This window comes from Podarcis filfolensis (genome assembly GCF_964270895.1).
Source record: "Podarcis filfolensis genome assembly, chromosome: 15".
NCBI lineage: Eukaryota > Metazoa > Chordata > Lepidosauria > Squamata > Lacertidae > Podarcis > Podarcis filfolensis.
Window position 1 is genome coordinate 25,289,270 of NC_139618.1, and position 25,352 is coordinate 25,314,621.

The 25,352-nt window shown below is 46.6% G+C and overlaps 2 protein-coding genes across 4 annotated transcripts; one reads left to right on the forward strand and one right to left on the reverse strand.

The window, feature by feature from the left end:
• Positions 1 to 162: 162 nt before the first annotated feature.
• On the reverse strand, positions 163 to 7,671 carry LOC310750673 (6-pyruvoyl tetrahydrobiopterin synthase-like). Of its 2 annotated transcripts, XM_083589158.1 has the most exons (6): positions 7,159 to 7,428; positions 5,923 to 5,996; positions 4,799 to 4,821; positions 2,903 to 2,959; positions 1,184 to 1,254; positions 163 to 778 (listed from the first exon to the last, which is right to left on the reverse strand). In XM_083589158.1, the coding sequence occupies exons 1-6, from the start codon at positions 7,260 to 7,262 to the stop codon at positions 568 to 570; spliced, it is 540 nt and encodes a 179-aa protein (XP_083445284.1). In that variant the 5' UTR covers positions 7,263 to 7,428; the 3' UTR covers positions 163 to 567. The 2 variants fall into 2 exon arrangements, with proteins under 2 accessions (XP_083445284.1, XP_083445285.1); XM_083589159.1 differs by lacking the exon at positions 2,903 to 2,959 and having other exon boundaries at positions 7,159 to 7,671.
• A 1,033-nt stretch (positions 7,672 to 8,704) lies between these two features.
• Positions 8,705 to 19,077, forward strand: LOC310750675 (6-pyruvoyl tetrahydrobiopterin synthase-like). 2 transcript variants are annotated; one of them, XM_083589162.1, is made up of 6 exons: positions 8,705 to 8,893; positions 10,985 to 11,064; positions 12,538 to 12,560; positions 15,452 to 15,508; positions 16,146 to 16,216; positions 18,660 to 19,077. In XM_083589162.1, exons 1-6 carry the CDS (start codon positions 8,805 to 8,807, stop codon positions 18,799 to 18,801), a joined length of 462 nt encoding a protein of 153 aa, XP_083445288.1. In that variant the 5' UTR covers positions 8,705 to 8,804; the 3' UTR covers positions 18,802 to 19,077. The 2 variants fall into 2 exon arrangements, with proteins under 2 accessions (XP_083445288.1, XP_083445287.1); XM_083589161.1 differs by lacking the exon at positions 8,705 to 8,893 and adding an exon at positions 9,000 to 9,361.
• Positions 19,078 to 25,352: the final 6,275 nt, after the last annotated feature.

A 25,352-nucleotide genomic window follows, 5' to 3' on the forward strand; every position in this document is an offset into this window, starting at 1 on the left:
TATTCTCAATGGTTTGTCAGCGCTCCAAGGTCCAATAACGAACCTAGTCACACTCTTAAGGAACCAGCATATGTTTTGCCCTTAAGCACAGGTATACCCTTCCCTCTTCATTCCTTGACTTGCTATTAGCGTGGGGTTCAGTGGCAAAATTGTCACTTCCCACTCACTTTCTGTAGGCTTTTGAGAATAGTTAGGGATTCTTTCACTCTTTAAATCAAGGTGTCCATGTACTGTAGGATTTGCTGGCTGCTTAAATTGAAATTTTGCTGTCTGAAGCAGCATTTATATATTCTGTCACTTTCATTCCATGTCTTAAACCAAGCTTTCTTTATTACTTTTGTATACGAACCTCTTGTGGGCATTGGGTTAGAGAAAAATGCACTCATAATGGATGCACATCATAACTCTAGCCAAAGATTCTAAACCCCTTGGTAGTGTGCGCATGAATACATACAAGTGCTGGACACGCCTGTGGGTTCAGACTTCGTAACCTGTGAAGGATCAGTGGATTTTCCCCAAGCCCACAAATGGAGCACATGGCAGGAAGGGCGCAATTGTGACCAGCAGTTACATATTTTTAGGACTGCTACAAAGCTTCCTTTGGTCATCTGTGGGGGGCATTTTGCAGGCGTTCACAACAGTCGATGGAGCTGGCATTTCTCCCCTATAGACAACGCTGCTCTCATCTGTATTGTAGAGTTTTATTTTATGAAGAGCTGTTGCAGGCAAGTGCTTTTGGAGGTTCTCCCAGATGAATACAGCGAGATTCTCGGTTGTGCTGGAGATTTGACAGAGACAGAATCAGGGCATTAGGCTTGTCTGCATCTTTCTTGCATGCGACTTAGAGGAACACAAGAGAAAGTGGCGAGTGGTTTGCTGAGGCTTTAATAAAAGATGTGAGAGCTGGACAAAAATTGAACGCAGTTGAACTATTCCTGTGATTTGTTTTAACTCTTTTTAATAGCGAATTTTAAATTGTTATAACCCTCCCAGGAACCTCACAGGTATCACACTGGGTGCAGAGCCTTGGGGGGCACTGCAACTATGTTGTAGAATGGAAGGCGAAGGTTGGGGGAGGGCACCAAATTTTGGTGTTGCACAGGGCGCTGCTGAAATTTGAGACCCCATGGTCCACTACTGACAGTGGGTAAGGTATATGACTATCATTATCATGGTTTCTTACCTTACAATGTTGGTAAAGTAGGAGACATCTCGGTCAAGATCCTTTTTGTCAAGGGGCTTTGTGATGGCTTCCTGGGGAAGGGCAGAAAAGGATACTAAGCAAGATAAGGCAAAGGATGCGAAGTGAGTAGCAAAGAGCAGTAAACTATTATAAATTCATTTAGTTTTCACAGAGCTCTATTGAAGAATTCTTCACCAAGACAAGTCAAAATCTTACACCAAGTATAATTTAATTCTTCAGTTTGAACGTACTATATGAATGTGCCTATAGGGATATTCATATAAGCCTATATGAATATGAGTACTTGCTTTGAAGAACAGGAGTTTGGACTTGATATCCCGCCTTTCACTCCCCTTAAAGAGTCTCAAAGCGGCTAACAATCTCCGTTCCCTTCCTCCCCCACAACAAATACTCTGTGAGGTGAGGGAGGCTGACAGACTTCAGAGAAGTGTGACTAGCCCAAGGTCACCCAGCAGCTGCATGTGGAGGAGCGGGGAAGCGAACCCGCTTCACCAGATTACGAGTCCTCCGCTCTTAACCACTACACCATGCTGGCTTTGGGCAGTGTGCAAGGAATTCTGCTTTTAATTTTGCTACAGGGCAAAAAGCTATGTATAGAGTATCGAATTCTTATCATCAGTGCAAGAAAATGTTACCCCCAATCTCCTCCTCCCCCTCTGCTTTAACTTTGGAGAGTTCACCAAATATATTCAAGCCTAATAGGGCCACAAAGGATAGGAACCAGCATTTATTTATTTTAAAAAACTGGGTCTTAGAATGCTGAACTTTATGTTCAGCACCAAATTATGAATTTGTGTGGTATGACTGCAAAATATATGCAAGGCCCTGTATCACAGAAGAGTTTTTTTGCTGAACCTATTCCTTGGTACTTTGAAAAGCAAGCAAACCTTTGATTAATCAGTTTTACTTTGTGGCATAGCAGGATTGTTAAAATAATTGTTATTTCCCTTATGCACATATGAGTTAACTCGGGAGTGGGGAACCTTTGGCTCTCCAGGTGTGGCTGAACTGCAACTCCTATCAGCCCTGGGGCTGATGGGAATTGTAGTACAGCCATGTCTGGTAGGCCAAACGTTTCCCTGAGTTAACATGAAATTCATTACAACAAGATACGATGATGGTCCTTAGATTGGGATGCTTTTAAACCTACTAGTTATTATGGCTACCTTCAGGTTCAGAGGCAACATGCTTGGGAACATGAGCTAAAAAAGGCTATTATCCTCATGTCTTACTTACAGGTTTCCCATTGGGACATTTGGTCGAGCCACTCTGGGAAACAAGAATTGCTAAAACAGATGGAACCTTTCATCTGATTGAATAGTTTTCTTCCGACATTCTTAGTACAGTATATACTCATTTCTGCAATGTCCTTCCCTCTTTTCTTCCCCACAAGGCAAAATAAAAATAGATGGCTCACTAGGCTGACTGAAATTGCCAAAGGTTTTAGTTTGCATTTCAAACAGACATGCCAGCTGCTGGTTTGCAAGTCCTTGAACAGACTTTGTGATTGACTGCTTGCGCTCTCAGAATGAAAGCTGGGTTACGCGAGGTCTTTTTCTAATAAACAGCAGTCATCAACCTTATGAGAGTTGGAAAGCTGGGAAGTGCTGAGCAGATTTGGGCTAGAGAACCATTGCCCTCCCCTTTGTGTTTACAGTTTCAGCCGATAATCTCCCAGGCACAATCCAGCATCTTTACCTTCATGAATGCTTTCAAATCCTCCAGATTTATCACCATCCCAGAAGTGGGATCAATCTAGAAAGAAGATCAGTGGGCATCTCAGCAATCTATGGACAGGTGATTTTGTGGGAATACAATTTACTCTTTGAATTCCTGATGGCTGCTGGAGAATTTCTACAGCCATCTAGGAAAGGAAAGTCTGGGAGCTGGCCAGCACACTAAAGTCAAATATACACAGGCATGACCCAGAGGTTAGTGGCGACCCACTCCCCGCTAGAGGGTGGGGCATGAAGTCTATTGCAATTAGTCTCAGAGCCTTCTGCATGGCACTCCCAACGACCCAGAACTTTGTGTCTAGTTTATAATGGCTGCCTCATGACATGGGTGTGCAACCTGCAACATTTTTTTAAAGCACGGTCTGCCATCTCTATGATCTGACGATGTGGGCTTTGCAGGTGGAAGCTTATGCCACAATAAAGCTGCTTGCCTTTGAGGTGTCACCAAAGCTGCAGCAATGGGCTAATGTGGCAACACCACTCAGAGTTAGAGACTTGGCTTTTACGGTTACAGGTTAGCAATATAATAGCTAATAGTGGGGTGGAAAAAGGTCCATTGGGTACAATCGACCTTGCAAGCTCCAAAATGAATTGGGAGCTGCCTATTCAGTCTGGATCACGTAGGAGAACTTCTTGGCGGTTAATCAAAATAATAAATTTACATATACATGGTGTCTATGCGAAAAAAGCCTCTAGCTCTGTTGTAGTAGTAGTAGTAGTAGTAGTAGTAGTAGTAGTAGTTTAGTCATTTAGTTGTGTCCGACTCTTTGTGACCCCATGGACCAGAGCACGCCAGCAGACTAGTTCAGTAGACGTTAGCATTTTCAGACCAGGGATCCATCATTAGCCCAAACGTGCATTTGGAAGCCCACATTTTTTTATACCATATATTTGTATGGTTGTAGGTGTTGCTGCTGCAATCCGCATTAGGTGAGGCTGCAACCCACCAACTAGACAGATGTTCTAGGCAACTTAGCAGCTCACAATATCATAAATACAACCCTTAACACAAGCCAACTAACCAACAGCAGAACCCTAATGCCTTTCCCCTCCAATGTTCTGTCAATTTAATGTTAGGATTATGCACATTCATGGGCTCCTGAATCACAAGCCTTTAATACTCTTAGTAATTATATTTCATGGCAATAATTATTTCTAGGGTTGCCTTTTTAAATGTGCATTACATTGTCTTCATGCAAACGTAAATATGAATATTGTCTCTGTGTGTATAAGCATATGTAAAGGTAAAGGGACCCCTGACTGTTAGGTCCAGTTGCAGACGATTCTGGGGTTGCGGCGCTCATCTTGCTTTACTGGCCAAGGGAGCTGGTGTACAGCTTCCGGGTCATGTGGCCAGCGTGACTAAGCTGCTTCTGGTGAAACCAGAACAGCACACGTTTACCTTCCTGCCAGAGCGGTACCTATTTATCTACTTGCACTTTGATGTGCTTTCGAACTGCTAGGTTGGCAGGAGCAGGGACCAAGCAATGGGAGCTCACCCCATCACAGGGATAAGAACTGCTGACCTTCTGATCAGCAAGCCCTAGGCTCTATGGTTTGGACCACAGCGCCACTCACGTCCCTATAAGCTTATGTGCTTTCCTTCAAACCACATAATGAAGACTTTCTGGAAGATGGTAAGTTAAGTCTCATCACGTGTACTGTAGAATAATATCAGCCTGTTGGTCAAATATAATTTTGGCATTCTCCATTTTTCATGATAATTCAGTGATGAGCAGGTTGTAGTGGAATGAATGATGTTCATGGAAGAACAAATGAGCCAAAACACCTCTTGAGTCTGCCAGTCACACCTAGCTACTCATTTTTTCTTCCCTACGCCACCCATGGTTTTACTTACTTTTCCATGGACAGTTACCACAACTAGAAGAGAAGAAGAAAACAATTAACTCTCCAAGACCAGCAATGTCTGCAGATCCTCCTTTATTGCTTGTTCTGGAATGGGGACAGTGTTGGAATCTCAAGGCAAACCTGTCAAAATGTGAACTTGCACAAAGCTGAACAAAGAAAATTAAGTTGATACAGCAGCTAACACATACATCCCTTGAATGGTGAATGGATGCAATGGTGGTTGAAACAACAGACATCCGTTTTGCTTCCAGGCTATTAATTAACTCAGAAAATTCTCCATCTTACCAAGTTCCTCCTGGTTACCTTGATCCTGACTTATTCCAACCCAACTTTGCAAACACATCTTAATGCACTGGCACCTGGTGCTATTTCCATTTTAGTCCACCTGGCCCCATTGTTCACCCCTGATTCACCTTCCAAGAGTGATTCCAAAGCACTCAACCTCTTGTTCCACCACCTCTTAGCTGTGTTTAGGCTCCCGCCATTCAATTTGGAGGTCCTCTACTCTTATTCAAATCCTAGGCTCTGTGAATCTTTTTTTTTTTAAGAATAATTTTTTATTAACCGACCAATCACATCAAATCAAACCAAATTACATAAATTCCAAATTACACAGCCGAATTTTAAATTTTTGTTGGGGGTACCCATATTTCAAGTTCCGAAGGGATCCAATCAACTTCTTGCTTCTTACTGCTGTTTTAATGTCCACAAATCTAACCTTATGATGTTCACAGTACTATCCAGTCCTTTCTTATTATTTTTCCACATCTCTTGTTGTTATTTTCATATATTTTTCCTTTCTCTTTGTGACCTCTGATAGTCTCCCTAGGCTCTGTGATTCTATCCCTGGCCATTTATTGGCATGAGGAACCTTATGGGGATTGACTGTGTATTCAAGCCATGTAACAGACAAATATATCCAGCCTCTGCTGTTCCACTATGTATCTGCACAACAGATGGAGAGAATTGCAGGACTACCGGGAGGCTCGAATTGTCAAGAGAAAATTCAGGTGGAAACCCCCAAATAAATTTTCAACAGCTGCTCTACCCTCCCCCCCATGGTGGTGTTAAAAATAAGCAGGATCACCCACAAAGTTATTCAGACCACCTCACCTTTATAATTGTGTCCATGCATCTGACTGCACGGCCCAAACAGCTTCATATTCTCTGAGTCGCTCAGCATCTTGCTAGAAAGAAAAATAATGTGTCACTCAAACAAGGGGTGCACAAAAGCAGCATTCCCTCACTTGGCACTAGCACCCAACAGGACAGCTGTGCTTCTCTCTCATAACAAGCCTTTAAGGAGCCTGGTATTCACCAGAATGACCTTTCAGTGGCACATAATTTGGAAGGGACTGGTTCTTCGTACCTCTGGGAATTTACATTTCTAGCTGAAAGATTCCCTCCCCTCTGGTCCCATTCCCCAAACCCTCCCATTTCTTCAGTGAATTCAAGATGCTGAGCATTAGTGCTCCAGTGTTAAGATAGTGCAAACCCAATCCCAGCCACTAACAAGGCTCACACCTCTCTTTGCTTTCAAGCATTCCCAGCCAGCTCCCCCCACACCCGCCCCCGGCTTTTTAATACACCATCAACTTGCTTTGCATATGCTTGCTTTCCCAAGTGAGCACTGGACAGGCACAGGTGACTTATGGGTAGCTTTCCTAACATCCAACCAAGGCTGCACAGATGGACTCAGACTCATTACTGTACACACATTCTGCACAGAAGGGGCTGCATTCATCTCCATGCTCCAGCAATTGTGTGAGCATTGGGTGAAACTTTGTGCACGAATTATTATGTTCCAAAGATTTAATTTCACAAGCTGGAGGAAAGAGGCTAGTGCAAGGTACATTTAAGAAATGGAAATGTTTCTGAGCAACACCAAAAAACAGCAGTTTACAGTCTCTCACCCCAACCCTTGCCTTGTTACCCATGCCTCTTTCATTCCTCCCTTCTTCCAGTTTTCTTCTCTTACCCTGTTGCTTGACTCCCACACTTTTTCAGCCTAGATGGTAAATTCCTTGGGGCAGAGAGCTCCCCTCTCTCTTTGGCTTATGCTACGCTGCAAAGTGCACTTCCATTAACGGTATAGCACAGCAACAAGAATAGCAAGATTTCCAACAAAGCACTTTACCTATGACTGTGCCACAGCAGTGAATGCGGGGAAAACATTTCTATTTCCTAGATGCATTAGATATTAAAAGCATCAACCTGCAGTTTTCAAAAGTTTTAAAATCCCCCAAAGTCCCATTTTTCCAGCCACTGGGTACCAATCCTCCAGCCAACAGCTGTGCATCCCAGATGTATCCCCTGTCAGAAACCACCAAATCATTGGAAGCAAGTTACCAGGCCAGCCTATGGGAAGCACTAAATGTAGTTATCCTGGAGAAGGTCACTGTCCTCGCAGGAGAGGTTGTTAGGATCGTTCTTTGAGACCCCTGGTTCTGCATTGCTGGAGTTGAGCTGATCTTCCGTCGGAGGGCAGGAAGAGTGAGAGGCTCTGCTAATGACAGCAGCAGAGGAGCCACATCCTAGATAAAGACCAGCCGCTCATCACATGATCAAGTCACAGAAGAACTTTATACACTACATCTTGGAAGCTGAGATCATGGGATGGATAGAAGAACCAATCAATTGACCCAGAAGGAACATGGAGCGCATGATTGGCATGCTGAGGTTTCTGGGTTATTATGTGGCAGCTATAGTTAAAAGGGTCTCATGTGACGTCACAGCTGTTCCCAATCCTGTACTCAGTGGCCAGCTACACGCGAGTGGGAAGCAGGACCCGGGTGCAACTGCACTCTCAGCTTCTGCAGTTTCCAGAAACTGTTTTTCAGACACATACAGCCTCTGAACTGTTCTGTTGAACTTACTGGAACTTACTTATGAGTAAACATGAACAGGATGGTAGCCATGTGTCACAATTTCTTCAGTGTTGGGAGCAACAATAGTGGACAGACTTGACAGTCAAAAATGTTTGTTTCCTCGACTATTGCCATAAATTGTTCATTGCCAGCATCTGCTCCCTGTGCCTTTATTTATTGTCGCAGTAGGACAAAATAGTGGCTGCAATCCAACACAAGACTGGATTTATGCCTGTGGGTATGTTCAGCATATTGGCTTGTGGCTATTGCATTTGTCTGGAATGCAAAAAATCACAACAGCAACAGGGCCAGTCAGAGACAAGGCCAAGAAAATGCTGCATTCATTCATACTACGGTGGTTGTTGTTGTTGTAGTATTTCAATGCCAATATCATTTCAAGCCAACTGACATCTATTCAGAGTAGACCCATTGAATGTGCATCGATTTAACAGGTCTAAGAATGACTAGCGTTGCATGCAAGCCTAAACCTTTCTACCTAGTACAGTGGTAGCTCAGGTTACATATGCTTCAGGTTACAGACTCCACTAACCCAGAAATAGTACCTCGGGTTAAGAACTTTGCTTCAGGATGAGAACAGAAATCGTGCTCCGGCAGCGCAGCGGCAGTAGGAGGCCCCATTAGCTAAAGTGGTGCTTCAGGTTAAGAACAGTTTCAGGTTAAGAACGGACCTCTGGAACGAATTAAGTACTTAACCTGAGGTACCACTGTATTTCATCTGTAATTATAATGCGCATGCTTTCAGCCTTTAAAGGGCACTGGGAGACTGGGCTTGCCCTGCCTTTTGCCAGCTCTGCAGCCCTTCAGGCATATTCCAAAACTTTTCCGAATGAAGCAAAGCCGCCCCCCCCCCCCACCTGCGTCATCCTCTTAACAGACTGACACAACAGCTCTCCTTTCCTTTGGTTTTTCAGCGGCAAACTTTCTCCATCTGTGGGCAGAGGATGGGGAGGGGGGGGAGAGGGATAAGGAAGAGGCTTCAATTGCCGCTACTGAGCTTGCGCCTTCTGCCCGCCGCGCAGGCTCAGTAGCGCCCCCTCGGGAAACCCAGAAGCGCGGGGCCCCCGGCGGCGGAAAGCGAAGACCCCCGCCCACCTACCCGGCGTTGCCATGGCGCCGCCTTCGCGCTTCGCCGGGCCTAGCCGCCTGGCCCGGGTTTCCCGCTGCGTCTCCTTCAGCGCCTCCCACCGGCTGCACAGGTGCCGGGGAGCGGGGAGGGAGCTGAGAAGCGGCCCTCTTCGGCTGCTTTCTGGGAGCGAGGGGGCAGCGGGCGAGCGGAGGGCGCGCGCATGCGCAGGGGGAAGGGGCTTGTGTATATATGTATGTATATGGGGAGGGGGCGTTCGTTTCCTCCCTTTGCACCAAGACTCGGCTTTCTTTGCAGCAGGATCGTGGCTGAGATTCCCGATGTGACGTTAAGGTTAAGGGAGATGGTGGCTCTGAGCATGTGCAGAGTGCTGCCCGAAGAAGCCGTAGGGAGGCACCCCCTATACATATCCCCTCTATATGGAGCCGTTCTGTGTGTGTGTGCATGTGAAATTTTTTGGCTCCAGGGCTCCACCTCAGAATGGTTGGTCATACCAAAATCCAGCTCTAAGCAGGCTTTGTGAAGTTAAGGAGGATAGAAAGGATGTGGGGCTTCCAAACTTCCTTTCCTGCAGAGCAAGGTAAATGTGCTGCTTTGATGGGTCAGGACTGGGTTCAAGGCACAGGTTTCACTTAGACTAGGGCTGAACCCCAGCACCTGTTTGCAATACCAAAGTGTGTTATGCATCCTCCCCACTCGCCACTGAGCAACCATTGTCTAAATCACGGGTGTCAAACACAAGGCCCGCGGGCCAAATCCGGCCCGCCAGACCTCGTCATGTGGCCCTTGTAGCCACCGCCGACCGCCAGCCTTCACCTTTTATTCTCGCTTTTTAAAAATTTTTGACACAAGAAAGCCGCCTCTTCAGCGCATGCGCGGCAGCCTACAAGCCAGAGAACGTCTGCCCTCTAGCGGCGCCGGCCGTTCTACACAGGAAACCTCCACTTTACATGTCCTTTACATAGTCCTACAGATACAACCGGCCCTTTGAGGGTGACCAAACTGCTGATGCGGCCCCCGATGAATTTGAGTTTGACACCCCTAAATTGCTTGGGTAAAGGTAAAGGGACCCCTGACCATTAGGTCCAGTCGTGACCGACTCTGGGGTTGTGGTGCTCATCTCGCTTTATTGGCCGAGGGAGCCGGAGTACAGCTTCTGGGTCATGTGGCCAGCATGATTAAGCCGCTTCTGGCGAATCAGAGCAGCGCACAGAAACACTGTTTACCTTCCCGCCGGAGCGGTACCTACTTATCTACTTGCACTTTGACGTGCTTTCGAACTGCTATGTTGGTAGGAGCAGGGACCGAGCAACGGGAGCTCACCCTGTCGATTCGAACCACGACGGGTGAGCTCCCGTTGCTCGGTCCCTGCTCCTGCCAACCTAGCAGTTCAAAAGCATACCTGGTACTAATTCATCCCTCTTTCCAAAGCATGGTGATGATGACGACACACATTTGTGTTTCACAGTAGCCTTGTAAAAGAGGAGAAGTGGAGATTTGTGTTTCCACACATGCAGTAGACAAACTCGGGTGCAGCACTCAGCTGTGGGGCTTCATAGTTATTTGGGGGGGGCATGGCGGGAATGATACACCCTTCCCTTTTTCCTTCTGTCCCTAAAGCTGAAGAGGGGTTGTGACTCTTCAGCTTTTCCCATCCTTACACATCATCTAAGAAATACTCGGTGTACTACTCGGTGGGGCTTACTTCTGAGTAAATATCTTTAGGGTTGGGCTGTAATCCTTACATGTGAAAATGTACCCCAAATTGTTTCTGCAGCTATTCAAACAGCTATTTCAGTCCTTTTAAAAAAAAATCTCTTGACTAATTTTTTTGCTTCTTAACTGTGTTTGATTGTGGGTTGTCCTTGAATCAGTCTTGAATGACTCCCGTGTTTTAAAAATTATGCATTTTACAACTTTGGAAAGGAACTACTGGTTACGAAAGTTCAGCCCCCTTGTGATACGTCTTAGTCAGAAAAGATAAGGGACAAAAACCTCTTGTTTATTCTCTAGAGCTGGGCGTGTTTAGAATAAGACCCCATCCAGAAATGTGTGTAAAACTCGCGTTAAAACTGTAGCAAAAACAAAAGTTGCCCCACCAGGTTAGTGAGAAAGCACGTGTGTATGCATGCACACACGTTTTCACATGCTTAAACTGGTGAAACTGGATTAGTAACAAGCTCTTTAATGCACTTCTCCACAGTAACTTGCTGAGTGAGGAAGAAAACAAGAAACTTTTTGGGAAATGCAATAACCCCAATGGACATGGGCACAACTACAAAGGTGAAGGAAGACCAGCTAATCTGAGCACTCATGTACAGCCATACCTGTGTGTAGTTTTAAAACTCATGGCATTAGGATGAGATTTGATCCTGGGTTTACTAACTTAAGTTCTACTAAGCTACAACTTGTTGGTACTTATGCCTGATAAACTTGCTGTATTCCATTGGGTATATAATGCAGGAGATATTTCTGTGTGGGTGATAAATCCTTTGCAGGAACTTCTTATGCTTGAAAAACTCAGTGAGAATTCACATCTCAGTAGCAAGTGCTTTGCACACAGAAGTTTCCAAATTCAATCCCACGCATCTCCCAAGTGGAAACTGTGGAGAGCCACTGCCAGTCAGTACAGATGATAATGATCTAGATCTGGGATGTCCCACTGGTTGACCGTGATCGACAGGTTGATCCCTGGGTGCTAGTGGTCGATTGCGGTAGATCATGGGCTCATTTTCCTCTGCATGGGAAAAAGAACATCTTATTGTTTACTGAGCGATCGTTTGGGGATCCCCCCTAAAAAAAGCTCAACAAGTTTGGTTCCGTTCCCACCCCCAATGGGTAGATCACTGCCATTTGTTTATACTGGGAGTTGATCTCAGTCTTTCAGAGTTGGACGTCCCTGATCTAGGTGAACCAATGGTCTCACTCAGCACAAGGCAACTTCCTACATCCTTGTGTTTTAAATTTGAGGAGGGGATGCTCAGCTATGTGAACCACTCCCTACCCAACCCCCGCTACCTTGATTCTGCTCACATTCTACAGCTCAGATGGGAGTGATTTGGAGGGCTGGGTGGGGGAGAGAAACCCACCCCCAGGGGACTCTTGAATCACAAGACTACCCCATATGGGGCGGGTGTGCTCCCCCAGTAGCTTTTCATAAGCAGGCCTTCAAATCACCCCAGCCACAAACTGATGTACGTTCTCCCTGTTGGTTTGCATGTGGGAGGTGGGGAGGAGTATTTGGAGGGCTGCTTCTGGGGAGCAGTAGTCCACCCACCACAGGACATCCTTTTGCCATAATGAACACCCTCCCCACTCCTGAATGGGGTGGGCTTTTCCCCTCAACATCAGTTTTTTACCAGGCAGGAGCAGTCCTTGTTATTCTGAGTGTTTGTGTGGGGTTTTTTGTTTGTTTTGCTGTTGCAAGCATTTGTTTTGAGTACTCAGAAAAGTTGTGGAAACTGGGTGCTTGCGAAGACACAGTTAGGTAAATGCAGAACTGTTTTGCTCCTATATTGCTAGTTAAATGCAACAGAGGAGAAGTGGCTGAAATGGCTTTTCCATATAATAGTGCCTCTTTGTGGCAGAAAATCAGAGGAGTTACCGGTATTTTGCAAGCGAAGATGTAGGGAAAAAGGGTTCTTTTTTGAAAACTTTTGGCTGAACTTGTTGAGTATCTCTATGTACGTCATCATAATTGATTTGAAACTCACTGTGACTTGATACTTTTCTTCTCTTTCTGCTTCCCCACCCCAGTGGAAGTAACTGTACACGGAGAGGTAAGTGTAAACTTTTCAAGGTTTTTGAAGTACATTTCAGATTGTTTGGCACCAATGTGCCATTTTTTAGATTCTAGATAACAACCAACCTGGGTTTTATCCAGTCTTTATTTTGCAACATTTTGGTGAGTCACAGCCCATATTGTGGCTTTTGTATTTCAGCCTAGAAAGAGGAAGCTGTTCTCAGTGAGTGCTAGTCGTGAGGGCAGAAAAAGGGATTTCCTTCATATTGTGGGAGTGACTCATAAGAACATACACAGATCCCTGAAGGAACAGGCTAAAGCATCCTGTTCTCACAGAGGCCACCAAGATGCCCGTTATGGGGAGCCTGCAAGAAGGCCCTCAGTGCTTCCTACTTAGAGTTTGGATTTGATATCCTGCCTTTCACTCCCTTTAAGGAGTCTCAAAGCGGCTAACATTCTCCTTTCCCTTCCTCCCCCACAACAAACACTCTGTGAGGTGAGTGGGGCTGAGAGACTTCAAAGAAGTGTGACTGGCCCAAGGTCACCCAGCAGCTGCATGTGGAGGAGTGGAGACACGAACCCAGTTCCCCAGATTACGAGACTCCCGCTCTTAACCACTACACCACACTGGCTCTCAAACCTCAGCAATTAGTGTTCAGAAACATATTCCCTCTGACAGACTCAGTCATAATTTTGGATTTCCAAAATTTCCAAGGCACAAAACTTTTTGTCTTGCACATCCAGGATTTTCTTCCTTTCTTCCAAGGTGTGGTGCGTCACCCTCTGACCTCAGAACTCACCATGGGGATTGGGCATCATGCCCAAGTGAAGTTTTAGGATTATCTCAGCACTCAGAAGGCTGCATTCATGTATACTTTACCTTGCAATGCCTGCAGTTGTTTTTTCTTACTCAGATATGTGAAACTGGTGCTGTGATGGTTATTGTCATGGAGAGGTGAAGGCAAAGTGGTCCAGATTATGCCAGTGCTCAGTAGCAGAACATAGAAACCTGTCTTGAGTCAAACCATTTTTCCATCTAGCTCAGTATTGTCTACACTGACTGTCAGCAGCTCTGCAGGGTTTCAGACATGGAGTTTGTCCCAGCCCTATCTAGAGATGCCCAGAATTGAACCTGGGACCTTCTGCATGCAAAGCAGATGCTTTATCACTGAGCTACTGTCCTTCCCTTGCTATGCACACAGAAATTCCCAGGTTGGTTCAACACCCCCACATCTCCAGCTGAAAGGTTTTAGGTAGCCAGTGGTGGGAAAGCCCCCTGCTTAGAACTCTGTCTACCAGAGTAGACTGTGGGGCTCAGTGGGCCAATGGCCTGGATCGGTATAGAGAGTTCCTTGTTAGGGGTTCTGAAGAGTTACAAGGGGCGCAAAGCTCCAAACATTCCCCAGATCATACTGTCTTTTTCTTACGAGATCTTGTTACCTAAAAAAAATGCCCAGGAAAAAATGATTTGATGGCTTAGATCCAACTGTACCGGGAATCAGATAAAACGCCTGTCAGGGGTTCAGGAGCAGAGGGAACGGATGGCGAGGAATCGGAAGGAGAGGTTAGCGATGATAGCCGTCCGAGATCTCTAAGTCTGTCCAGCGAATCGGAGGATTCACAGAAAGGGGCTCCCGTGGGCAGAGCTGGGGGGTTACCAAGAGGGGCACCCCAGGAAGAAGGGACCAGAGGGGATTCAGAGAGCAGCAGCTGGAAATCCGGACCAGCTACTCCACCAGAGAGCAGCAGGGGGGAGGAGTTCCAGGCACCAGCGACAGGCAGCTCTCCGGCAGCAGCCACGCCTGCGTCAGAGAGCGAGGAAACGGTAGAGAGGAGGGTCGGAGACAGCGCGCGCGCGCCAAGTTCAAATGTACCAGAGGGAGGCGCAATGAGCAGCCCGGAAAGGGAGCCAGGTCCTAAAGCCCGCCGAAGGGAGGGGGAGGAATCCGAAGGGTCCGCATCCGAGGCATCCAGGAAGGAAGGAACCCCGGGGGGTGGTAGGACCCAGAGGCGAAAGGAGAGACGCAAAAGGTGGAGCAAGGCTAGGGTCTTGAACTGGTGTACAGGAGGCGGAGATTCAGATGGGACTTCGCCGATCTAGGGAATAGACGTAGAGACGCACGCTAAGATGTGGAAATGGAAATTATACTTCAATAAAGACTTTATTCCGTTCTACCGGCTAGCGTTGGTCCTTTGTGAGCCGGGACCTAGAGGCAGTCTCTGACAACGCCTTTTATCTGAGAGATGTCAAGTTTTAGAGAGTAAAATACTGATTCTGTTGTCTTGAGTAGATCTAGCCTGTGACTTGTAGGAAGGAGAACTAAAGCAAAAGAAGAGCCATTCCTCTGAAACTTATTTCCCTTCTCTTCCCTGCCCTGTACCCTTTCCTAGTTTTGATTCCAACAACAAGCTTTGTGATAACAAACTTGGACAGAGGAAACTTCTGTCCAGCACCAGAAATTCCAGAGAGGCTTCCCTGATTCATTGCTGCTGTTGAGGGTGCTGTGATGTTGCTCGCAGATCATGACTACAAAGTCCTAGGTCTATAGCAAATCTCATAATGCAGAGCTCTCTGTTCACTCACCCATTGCACCAGACCAAAGTCCAGTGTACTTGGCAAGCTGTGAGCTTCAGAAATCTTACATTTTGGCTCTCAACAGAGTGGCAAGGCCTTCTGTTGCGGCTGATTTTTGAACAGGGGCTATGAGAGGAGCAGCATGAGATTTCGGGTACCAAGTTGTGTGCCTTTCTTTGGACTAAGACTTAGAGGTAGTCACCGATAGGCAAATATCTCTGCTGTTTATGTTATGGAAAACATAGCTATTTGCTTCTCGTCAGGCTTAAGAACATAAGAAAAGTCCATCTGGTCCAGCACTCTCTGTTCTCCTTTGGCATCTGGTTCAAGCTCTGTTTGTGCTTGTCTTGTAGATTGATCCTACTACTGGGATGGTGATCAACCTCACAGATCTGAAAGACTACATGGAGGTAATAATGCCATATTTTTTCATAGTTGAAACGTTGTCTGCAGTATGCCCCCAGCCCAGTGTATGTTGCAGGGAATAGTGGGTTGTGGGGGCAGGAGGCTGATGCAGGAGAGAAACATTACTGGGAGAGCAATGAACACAACCTGAAAGCTTTTGCATTTTCCTTCAGACAGGTAGAGGAAAAGAGACAAGGGACGCACCAGTTCTCCTAAACTAAGGCCAGAGGGCGGGGGAGAGAGAGCAGACCAGTTGCTTGTGATCAAGACACCTTATAATCCAAGCAGTGAAGTATTCATCTCCTGCTTTGCTACAGCCTAAGAAGAAATGGCCCGTTGAAACAGTTATGCATCATTGCAGACCTGTAATAAGAACCAACAGCATTCTTATTTACGTTTTATTTATTATTTATTTCCATTATTCCCTTTTTCCAGGGAGCTTACCGTGTCTTAGGTTTTATCCTCAGAACAACCCTGTGAGGTAGGCTAGACTGAGAGACGGTGACTGGCCCAATGTCATTCAGTGAGCTTCCTGGCTGAGTGGGGATTTCAACCCTGGCCTTCCAGGTCTTTAGTCTAACACTACTATGCCACACTAGACATGGACATAACTGTTTAACCTCCTTTCCTCTCTATCCTTAGGAAGCTATCATGGAGCCTCTTGATCACAAGAATCTGGATAAAGATGTTCCCTACTTTGCTGAAGTTGTAAGGTAGGGGAGCTTTCTGTATCTCATTATGAACTGGGGCTGTTGAGTTCCTCTTACACAGCTAGTCCTTTTTTGCTTTTTTATCACTGAATTGTGGGAATACTGTGGACATAATTGAATTTTGATTTCATTTGACAAAGTCCTCCATGATATTTTGGTTAGCAGGCATGTTCAATGCAGGGGTTGGCAACCTGTGACCCTCCAACATGGTCAGGGATGATGGCAGTTGTGGTTTAGCAGTATCTGGAACAGTACCTAGGACCGCAATACATCAAGGACCGCCTCTTTCCATTTGGACATACCTGGACCCTGAGATCATCTTCTGAGGCCCTTCTTCGTGTGCCCCCTCCTTGAGAGGTCCGGAGGGTGGCAACACGAGAACAGGCATTCTCTGCAGTGGCTCCCCATCTATGGAATGCTCTCCCCAGGGAAGTTTGCCTGGTGTCTTCATTATACACCTTTAGGTGCCAGGGAGTGGCGTAGCGTGGGGGGTGCAGGGGGGGCGGGCCGCACCGGGCGCAACATCTGGGGTTAGGGCAAATCAATGGGTTAGGGGGCGCAAATCCACGGGTTAGGGGGCGCAAATTACTTGCCTTGCCCCGGGTGCTGACAACCCACGCTACGCCACTGGTGCCAGGCAAAAATGTTCCTTTTTAACCAGGCCTTTGGTTGATCTGATTTACATCCTATGCCCTTTTAAAATGTGTTTCTTTTTTTTGGGGGGGGGCTATTGGGTTGTTGTTTTAATTTTTATTACGTATTTTGTGGTTTTATATCTTGATTTTATTCTGTGAACCACCCTGAGACCCCCAGGTATAGGGCGGTATATAAATTCAATAAATAATAATAGAGGGCGCTAGATTTCCCATATCTAGGTAAGTGATAATGTGGTCAGCTGGGTTCGTGGTGGGTTGGAGAACCATACTCAAGAGAGTGTTTATCTATGGCTCTCCTCAAACTGGAGGGAGAGTTCAATTCAGGTGCCATAATTCTCTGTCTTAATCCTGAGACTCCATAATTTTTTATCAGTTACTTAGATTGATAGGGGGTGGTTGGGATCCTTATCTTACTTGCAAATGACACGATACTGGAATGGGATTGCTAGCACGTCAGAGGGCAACAACAGAATAACAAATTAAAAATGGGCTTGACCAGATGGTAATTGGGCCAAAACAACCAAAATGAAATTTTGCATAGGTATAGAGGGGATACCTGGCTTGGCAGTAATATTTTATTTATTTTATTTTTAATTTAATTTAATTTATTTAATCCCCGCTCAGCCATGAATCTCACTGTGGCCTTGGGCCAGTCACATGTGTGAAAAGGATCATGGGATTGTAGTTGGTCTCAAGCTGGACATGTGTTAGCAGTGTGATGCTCCTGTCTAAAAGGCTCATGCAATTTCAGGCTGCATTAACAGAATCGTAGTTTCCAAGTCACAAGAAGTAACAGCTCTACTAATTAGGCATAATTAGGCTGAACTAACTAGGCATAATCTGGAATATTGTGTCTAGTTGTGGGTGGTGCACCTTAAGCAGCGTCTGGACAAGCTGGAAATGGTTCAGAGGAGGGCAACATAGAGGATCAGCGATACGGAGAATATGCCCTACGAGGAAATATTGAAGGAGCCAAGAAGGTTTAGCTTGGATAAGAGAAGACTGGGGGCCAGAGGGACGTCACAGCCCTCTTCAGATTCCTGAAGGGGTTGTCGCAAAGAGGGAAGGACTAGATCTAATGGCCGTTGCATAAGAGAGGGCAGGTTTTGGCTGATCATTAGGATAAGCTTCTTGATAGGAAGTCAACAGTGGTAATTTAATGGGACATTTTTGTTGGGATACTGCCAGGGAGATAAAGTCCATCTGAGCCCCCAAGCTCGGTGCCGGACGATCCATGTAGCTAGAAGTCTTTAAGCAGAGCCTGGACATCCATCTGTTTGGGGGTGGGGCGCAGGGAAGGCTCGTTCTATGGATTCCTTTCACTGAGCAGGGATTGGACCAGAAGACTTCCAAGGCCCCCACCAGCTCAAGGAACTTGTGACCTTTTTTTTTTTTTACACTATGTAGGCAGATTAATGCCACTTGCCATTCTTTTGTGCATGTCCCATTGGGTGGGAAATCTGTACATGCAATGCTTGTGGCCCTGTCCAACTCTGTAGACTTCAAACCTTCCTCAGCAGTATATTCTAATGCAAGCGCCCGGATAATCTGTTTTGGGTGAGTGAAAAAAACTTTCTAAGTTTATGCAACTCAAAAGTGAATCGGTGAAAATACTCAAAGAAGCACAGGCGTGGACATCAAGGGTACATCTATAAAGGATTCTTGTAGATCGTTGTGCAGTGATCCACAGCAGCTTCTCCCTCTGGTGTAGGCCTGTCCCGAGTGTCTGTGAAGATGACAGAAATCTAACTAGAAGGGCAGAATGGCTAACTCACTGTTCTTTCTTGCAGCACTACAGAGAATGTTGCTGTGTACATCTGGGAAAACCTCCAGAAGCACCTTCCTAAGGGGACTCTTTATAAAGTCAAAGTGTATGAAACAGACAAGAACATTGTTGTTTACAAGGGAGAGGGGACGGTTCTGGAGAAATGAAGATGCCTTTGTCTTGATGCCTTTGATCTAGTGCTGGTGAAAGAACCCAATCAACTGGAGGTTTAATGAGCTTTTATCTGCTAAGTGTAGCCATGAGAAATCTAGAATGTATCTTATTTGTTAAAGATATGCTGTAACAGAAAGACAGCAAGGCTTTTGTGAAGGAAGTGAATCTTTTGTGCAGTTCTGTGCTGTTGGAATTTGTTGGTGTCTTGATGTGTCAAAGTGTCCTCTATTTTTCTAGGTAGCGAGAAAGATTTAGCTTCTCTGCCCTTTTGTATCTGTTTCCGTTTACATGGCACAAGAGTCACACCAATTAAAAATCCTGAGTGCAGTGGTACCTCGGGTTACAGACGCTTCAGGTTACAGACGCTTCAGGTTACAGATTCCACTAACCCAGAAATAGTACCTCGGGTTAAGAACTTTGCTTCAGGATGAGAACAGAAATCGCATGGCGGCGGGGCGGCGGCAGCGGGAGGCCCCATTAGCTAAAGTGGTACCTCAGGTTAAGAACCATTTCAGGTTAAGAATGGACCTCCAGAATGAATTAAGTTCTTAACCCGAGGTACCACTGTACTTATTCCATCTGGCAGCAGCTTTTCATGGTCTAAGGCAGAAAAGGTGTTTCACTGATCCCATTTTCTCAGTGGTGGGGGGGCCTCCAGCCCGCAGGCCTCATTAGACCTGGAACAGATCCCATGTTTGGTCTACAAGGCCATTTCCCCAAAATCAGAGGCACCCTCCCCCCATTTGATGGAATATGTGGCACCGTGTGTGGCAGTTAAGGACTTGACTCTAGAGGAACAATTGGGGTACTTAATGTGAGCTCCAATTGCTCCTTGCCAAGTGGGGCTCGCTGACAGCTGATTAGCACTGATAGAGATCCTCGGCTGCTCCAGGCCATTCCCCATTGGGAGCTCCCTAGTGCAGCTCAGGGGGCCTTATTGATAGCTGGAGATCCCATGGATTAAACTTGGGAGTGTCTGGAGGCGGTTGGAGGATGGATGGCGGCTAACAGATTGAGATTGAATCCTGACAAGACAGAAGTACTGTTTTTGGGGGACAGGAGGCGGGCAGGTGTGGAGGATTCCCTGGTCCTGAATGGAGTAACTGTGCCCCTGAAGGACCAGGTGCGCAGCCTGGGAGTCAATTTGGACTCACAGCTGTCCATGGAGGCACAGGTCAAATCCGTGTCCAGGGCAGCTGTTTACCAGCTCCATCTGGTACGCAGACCCTATCTGCCTGCAGACTGCCTCGCCAGAGTGGTGCATGCTCTGGTTATCTCCCACTTCGACTACTGCAATGCGCTCTACATAGGGTGTGCTCTTTGAAGGTGACCCGGAAACTACAACTAATCCAGAACGCGGCAGCCAGACTGGTAACTGGGAGCTGCTGCCGAGACCATATAACACTGGTCTTGAAAGACCTACATTGGCTCCCAGTACGTTTCCGAGCACAATTCAAAGTGTTGGTGCTGACCTTTAAAGCCATAAATGGCCTTGGTCCAGTATATCTGAAGGAGCGTCTCCACCCCCATCGTTCTACCCAGACACTGAGGTCCAGCACCGAGGGCCTTCTGGCGGTTCCCTCACTGCAAGAAGCCAAGTTACAGGGAACCAGGCAGAGGGCCTTCTCGGTAGTGGCGCTCTCCCTGTGGAATGCCCTCCCACCAGATGTCAAAGAGAACAACAACTACCAGACTTTTAGAAGACATCTGAAGGCAGCCCTGTTTAGGGAAGCTTTTAATGTTTGATGTATTACAGTATTTTAATATTTTTTTGGAAGCCGCCCAGAGTGGCTGGGGAAGCCCAGCCAGATGGGCAGGGTATAAATAATAAAATTATTCTTATTCTTATTGGGACCTACATAGAAAGCATGTCCTCTCCCACTGAGTTGGCTGCGGTCTTTTCCCTTTACTCCTATCAGGGTCCCCAGTTCAGATCTCACTTCTGCCATGAATTTAGGCTATGTTCACATACCACTTCTCGAATTGATGCAGACCGAGCACTTGGTTTTTCTACGTAGTCCACACACAATCTAGCTCTGTTGCATATTTTTTTTGCCCCTGAAAAGCACTAATTAAGAAAATTGGTTCTATTCCAAAAATAAAAGGTCGTTGCAGATTGAGCCTGCATTATCCTCCAGTGTGTCCATTTGAAAACATGCAGGTGGTCCCAGATATGTGCGTGTTTGGAGCAGGGCAGCTACACCCACCCAATGATATTGTGGATGGGTGTATACCAAGATTGCTGTCACCATTCTCTTCATTCATCGGGGCTTGTGCTGGGAGGATAATAATAATAATAATAATAATAATAATAATAATAATAATAATAATACTTTATTATTTATACCCCGCCCATCTGGCTGGGTTTCCCCAGCCGCTCTGGGCGGCTTCCAACAGAATATTAAAATACAATAGTCTATTAAACATTAAAAGCTTCCCTAAACAGGGCTGCCTTCAGATGTCTTCTAAAAGTTTGGTAGCTATTTTTCTCTTCAACATCTGGTGGGAGGGCGTTCCACAGGGCGGGTGCCACTCCCAAGAAGGCCCTCGAGAAGGCCCTCTGCCTGGTTCCCTGTAACTTGGCTTCTCGTAGCGAGGGAACCGCCAGAAGGCCCTCGGCGCTGGACCTCAGTGTCCGGGCAGAACGATGGAGGTGGAGACGCTCCTTCAGGTATACTGGACTGAGGCCGTTTAGGGCTTTAAAGTGAAGGAATGGGTTTCCAAAACCCAAAACTGACTGTGCAGGCGGTTTTAAACTGCACCAAAATCCCTATTTTTCCTTAGCTAAGATGCATAAACTTGAGCCATTGAGCAAATCCATAACAAGAACAAAGCTCTCTCCTTTATCAGTCCGTGGCGGCAGTGAGTGACCTTGCCAAGTTCCAGTACAGCAGGGATGATGCGTGTGTGCCTTATTTTATGTGCTGACCACAAAGACGCACAGACCCACGTCTGGGAATAACGCCAGAGTGTGTTCTCAGAAATGGTGACCTCTGCCTCCAAGATAAGAGTAGGAACAGGAATATCCTTTTATGGTCAGAAGTACAGGAAGGAAGATCCTTTTATGGTTAAGAGTACCAGAGCAGGAACATATGTGATGTCAACCTGCGTATACAAGCTGACGTGATTGGGGAAGGGTCGGAGAGGGTGTCTGGAGGATATATATACTGCATGAAACTTCTCATTTCTTTGGACTTGCTGTGGACTTGATCACGCAAGTGCCTTCTGCTATCCGGAGAGCAGAATAAACTCTTTCTTTGAACCAACTCGGTGTCATTTGACTTCCTTCCTCCTGTCCCGGAGCAACGCAGACCCAATCGGTGAACTCCAATAAGGCTACAAAAGGTCAGCACCAACACTTTGAATTGTGCTCGGAAGCGTACTGGGAGCCAGTGTAGGTCTTTCAAGACTGGTGTTATATGGTCTTGGCGGCCGCTCCCAGTTACCAGTCTAGCTGCCGCATTCTGGATTAGTTGTAGTTTCCGGGTCACCTTCAAAGGTAGCCCCACATAGAGCGCATTGCAGTAGTCCAAGTGAGAGATAACCAGAGCATGCACCACTCTGGCGAGGCAGTCCACAGGGAGATAGGGTCTCATCCTGCATACCAGATGGAGCTGATAAACAGCTGCCCTATACAGAATTGACCTGCGCCTCCATGGACAGCTGTGAGTCTAAAATGACTCCCAAGCTGTGCACCTGGTCCTTCAGGGGCACAGTTACCCCATTCAGGACCAGGGAGTCCTCCACACCCACGCGCCTCCTGTCCCCCCAAAACAGTTCTTCTGTCTTGTCAGGATTCAACCTCAATCTGTTAGCCACCATCCATCCTCCAACCGGCTCCAGACACGCACACAGGACCTTCACTGCCTTCACTGGTTCTGATTTAAAAGAGAGGTAGAGCTGGGTATCATCCGCATACTGATGAACACCCAGCCCAAACCCCCTGATGATCTCTCCCAGCGGCTGCATGTAGATGTTGAAAAGCATGAGGGAGAGGACAGAACCCTGAGGCACCCCACAAGTGGGAGCCCAGGGGTCTGAACACTCACCCCCCCACCACTTTCTGAACACGACCCAGGAGGAAGGAGCGGAACCACTGTATAACAGTGCTCCCAGCTGCCAGCCCCTCTAGACGGTCCAGAAGGATGTTATGGTCGATGGTGTCAAAAGCCGCTGAGAGATCCAGCAGAACTAGGAAACAGCTCTCACCTTTGTCCCTAGCCTGCTGGAGATCATCGACCAGTGCGACCAAGGCAGTTTCAGTCCTATGATGAGGCCTGAATCCCGACTGGAAGGGATCCAAATGGTCCGCTTCTTCCAGGCGTGCCTGGAGTTGTTCAGTAACCACTCGCTCAATCACCTTGCCCAAGAATGGAAGATTTGAGACTGGGCGATAGTTGGCCATATTGGCAGCATCTAAAGATGGTTTTTTAAGAAGCGGTTTGATAACCGCCTCTTTTAGCGAGTCTGGGAAGGCTCCCTCACAGAGAGAAGCATTCACCACCCCACGAAGCCCATCGCCCAGCCCTTCCCGGCTAGCTTTTATAAGCCAGGATGGGCAAGGATCAAGGAGACAGGTGGTTGGTTTCACTCGTCCAAGCAGTCTGTCCACATCCTCGGAGGTAACAGATTGGAATTGATCCCACGCAACTTGACTAGACAGGACTCTAGCACTCTCCCGCCCCGGCCCTGCTCCCACGGTGGAGTCTACCTCTTCCTGAATCTGACCGACTTTATCTGCAAAAAACTTTGCAAAATCATTGCAGGAGATCATGTGGCCTGTACTGGGCCCCGATGTAGCAGGTGGTTCCGCTAAATTGCGAGCCACCTGAAAAAGTCTCCTGCTGCTGTTTTTTGCAGATTCAATAGAGGTGGTGAAGAGGGAGGTTTTTCAAAGTATCAAGTAACCACAGCCACCCTTGTGCATGTCAGTATGTGGAATTGATCTACACTGAAAGCAGCATGTTGTAGATGAGCGTGAACAATTCCAGCCTCAGAAAAACTACACTTTTGGACTTCAAATGGGTTAGTGTATACACAGCCTCAAATGGTAGCTCTCAGCAAACCACACTTTTGAGTGTCACTCTTGGGATATGGGAATAACCAGTGCTCTTTTCTTTCTTTTTTAACTGCTGGTACTCACCATGAAGTTGTTCCAGTAAGTGCCACACTTTTAACATTGGGGGTTGGGGGAAGGTGCTGATACTGCGTTCCCTTTAGTACCCCTAGGAAAAAACACACTGGAAATAACCATTTTCCCCTTCCTTGCAAGGTTGTTGAAAGGACCACAGAGGTAATATAACATATAAATGCTCTATAAAAGCTACTTACGTTGTGTGCTGCTTCCACTATGTGATTCTCCTGACCAACAGTCATTAAATGTTGATCATTAAATGTTGGATTTTGATTCTCCACGTCTCTTCCTACGGTAAAGAGAAAATTGGGAGCAGTCGTGAAAGGTGGAATGATTATGTTGTGGGGAAAAGGATTAAGGTACTTGGTGGACAGATGACTCGGCCAGTGGATATTGGCTCAATGGATGCACACCTGACTATTGAATTCTGGGGATAAATGACAAGCTGTTATTCTGATGCAAACCATCAGGTGCCAAAGTGGGGAATTTGGTGTGTGGCAAAACATCCCTTGTTTGGATGCTGTGCATGTGGTTGTGGTTGTACACAACAGTCCAGCAGGTAGCTGGGCACCCTTGAGCTCTTTGAAAGCCAGTTGAGTGGTGCTGGTTCCAGAAGTTGGCAAAATTGGGTATTGTTGCCATCTTGAGCGGAAAAAGCCACCGCCACCCTGGCCATTCTCACCCTGCACCTCTTACAAACTAAAAAGTCTCACTGGTAGGGGTTTGCTTGTGATACCCCAGAGCTCTCAGCTGAAACAAAGCCTGTCTTGTGTGGAATTTTGGTTAGGAAGTTAATTTGGTGGTATTGCCTCTCCATTGATCCTGGCGTCTCTGGGTGTGAACTGAGGACTCCCATTGCAAAGCGCTGTGTTTGAAGGAAAGTGCCACAGCCAGTGGAAAACAAATGCACATTAGTGGAACGAATGCATGTTCTTCCCTGAATTATCCCTGCTTCTATTTCCCTCCTCCTCCCTCTGTTCTCTTCCATGTCCTGAATTTTAGACTAGAAACCACTTAAGAAAGAGGCCTATCCTCCTGTACCATGCATAATGATCATTGCACTATGGAAATGAACACCAGAAGTCTCTGCAGGGGTGCAAGGAACAGCATTTTCTTCCTTGGTGTGTTGGTATTCCTTCCTCTAAAAGTTGCTCAGAGCAGCATCTGAGCCTCACAGCACCCCCTGCTGGCTCTGATTCACACCCTCCTTGTGTCTGGTTGAAACATGCCATTGAACTCTTGATAATATCTTTTGCTTCTCTGGATGGAGTATAGATGCAGGGCTGGCCCACTCATGAGGCGGACTGAGGCAACTGCCCCAGCTGCTGGAGAAGCAAGAAATGGCTGTGGCTTCCGGTGAGATAACATGGACTTCACCAGAACCCAGAAGCCACAGCCATGTGACTCCAG

Bases quoted from the DNA above. Each gene is read 5' to 3' on its own strand.
- LOC310750673 (XM_083589158.1), bottom strand. From the start codon at position 7,262: ATGCAGAACCAGGGGTCTCAAAGAACGATCCTAACAACCTCTCCTGCG. The intron at 4,822-5,922 runs GTGAGGTGGTCT...CTTCTCTTCTAG, and splicing joins GCATGGACACAATTATAAAG to TTGTGGTAACTGTCCATGGA. The intron at 779-1,183 runs GTAAGAAACCAT...TCAAATCTCCAG, and splicing joins TACTTTACCAACATTGTAAG to CACAACCGAGAATCTCGCTG.
- LOC310750675 (XM_083589161.1), top strand. From the start codon at position 9,201: ATGGAGCCGTTCTGTGTGTGTGTGCATGTGAAATTTTTTGGCTCCAGG. The intron at 12,561-15,451 runs GTAAGTGTAAAC...CTTGTCTTGTAG, and splicing joins AAGTAACTGTACACGGAGAG to ATTGATCCTACTACTGGGAT. The intron at 16,217-18,659 runs GTAGGGGAGCTT...TCTTTCTTGCAG, and splicing joins TACTTTGCTGAAGTTGTAAG to CACTACAGAGAATGTTGCTG.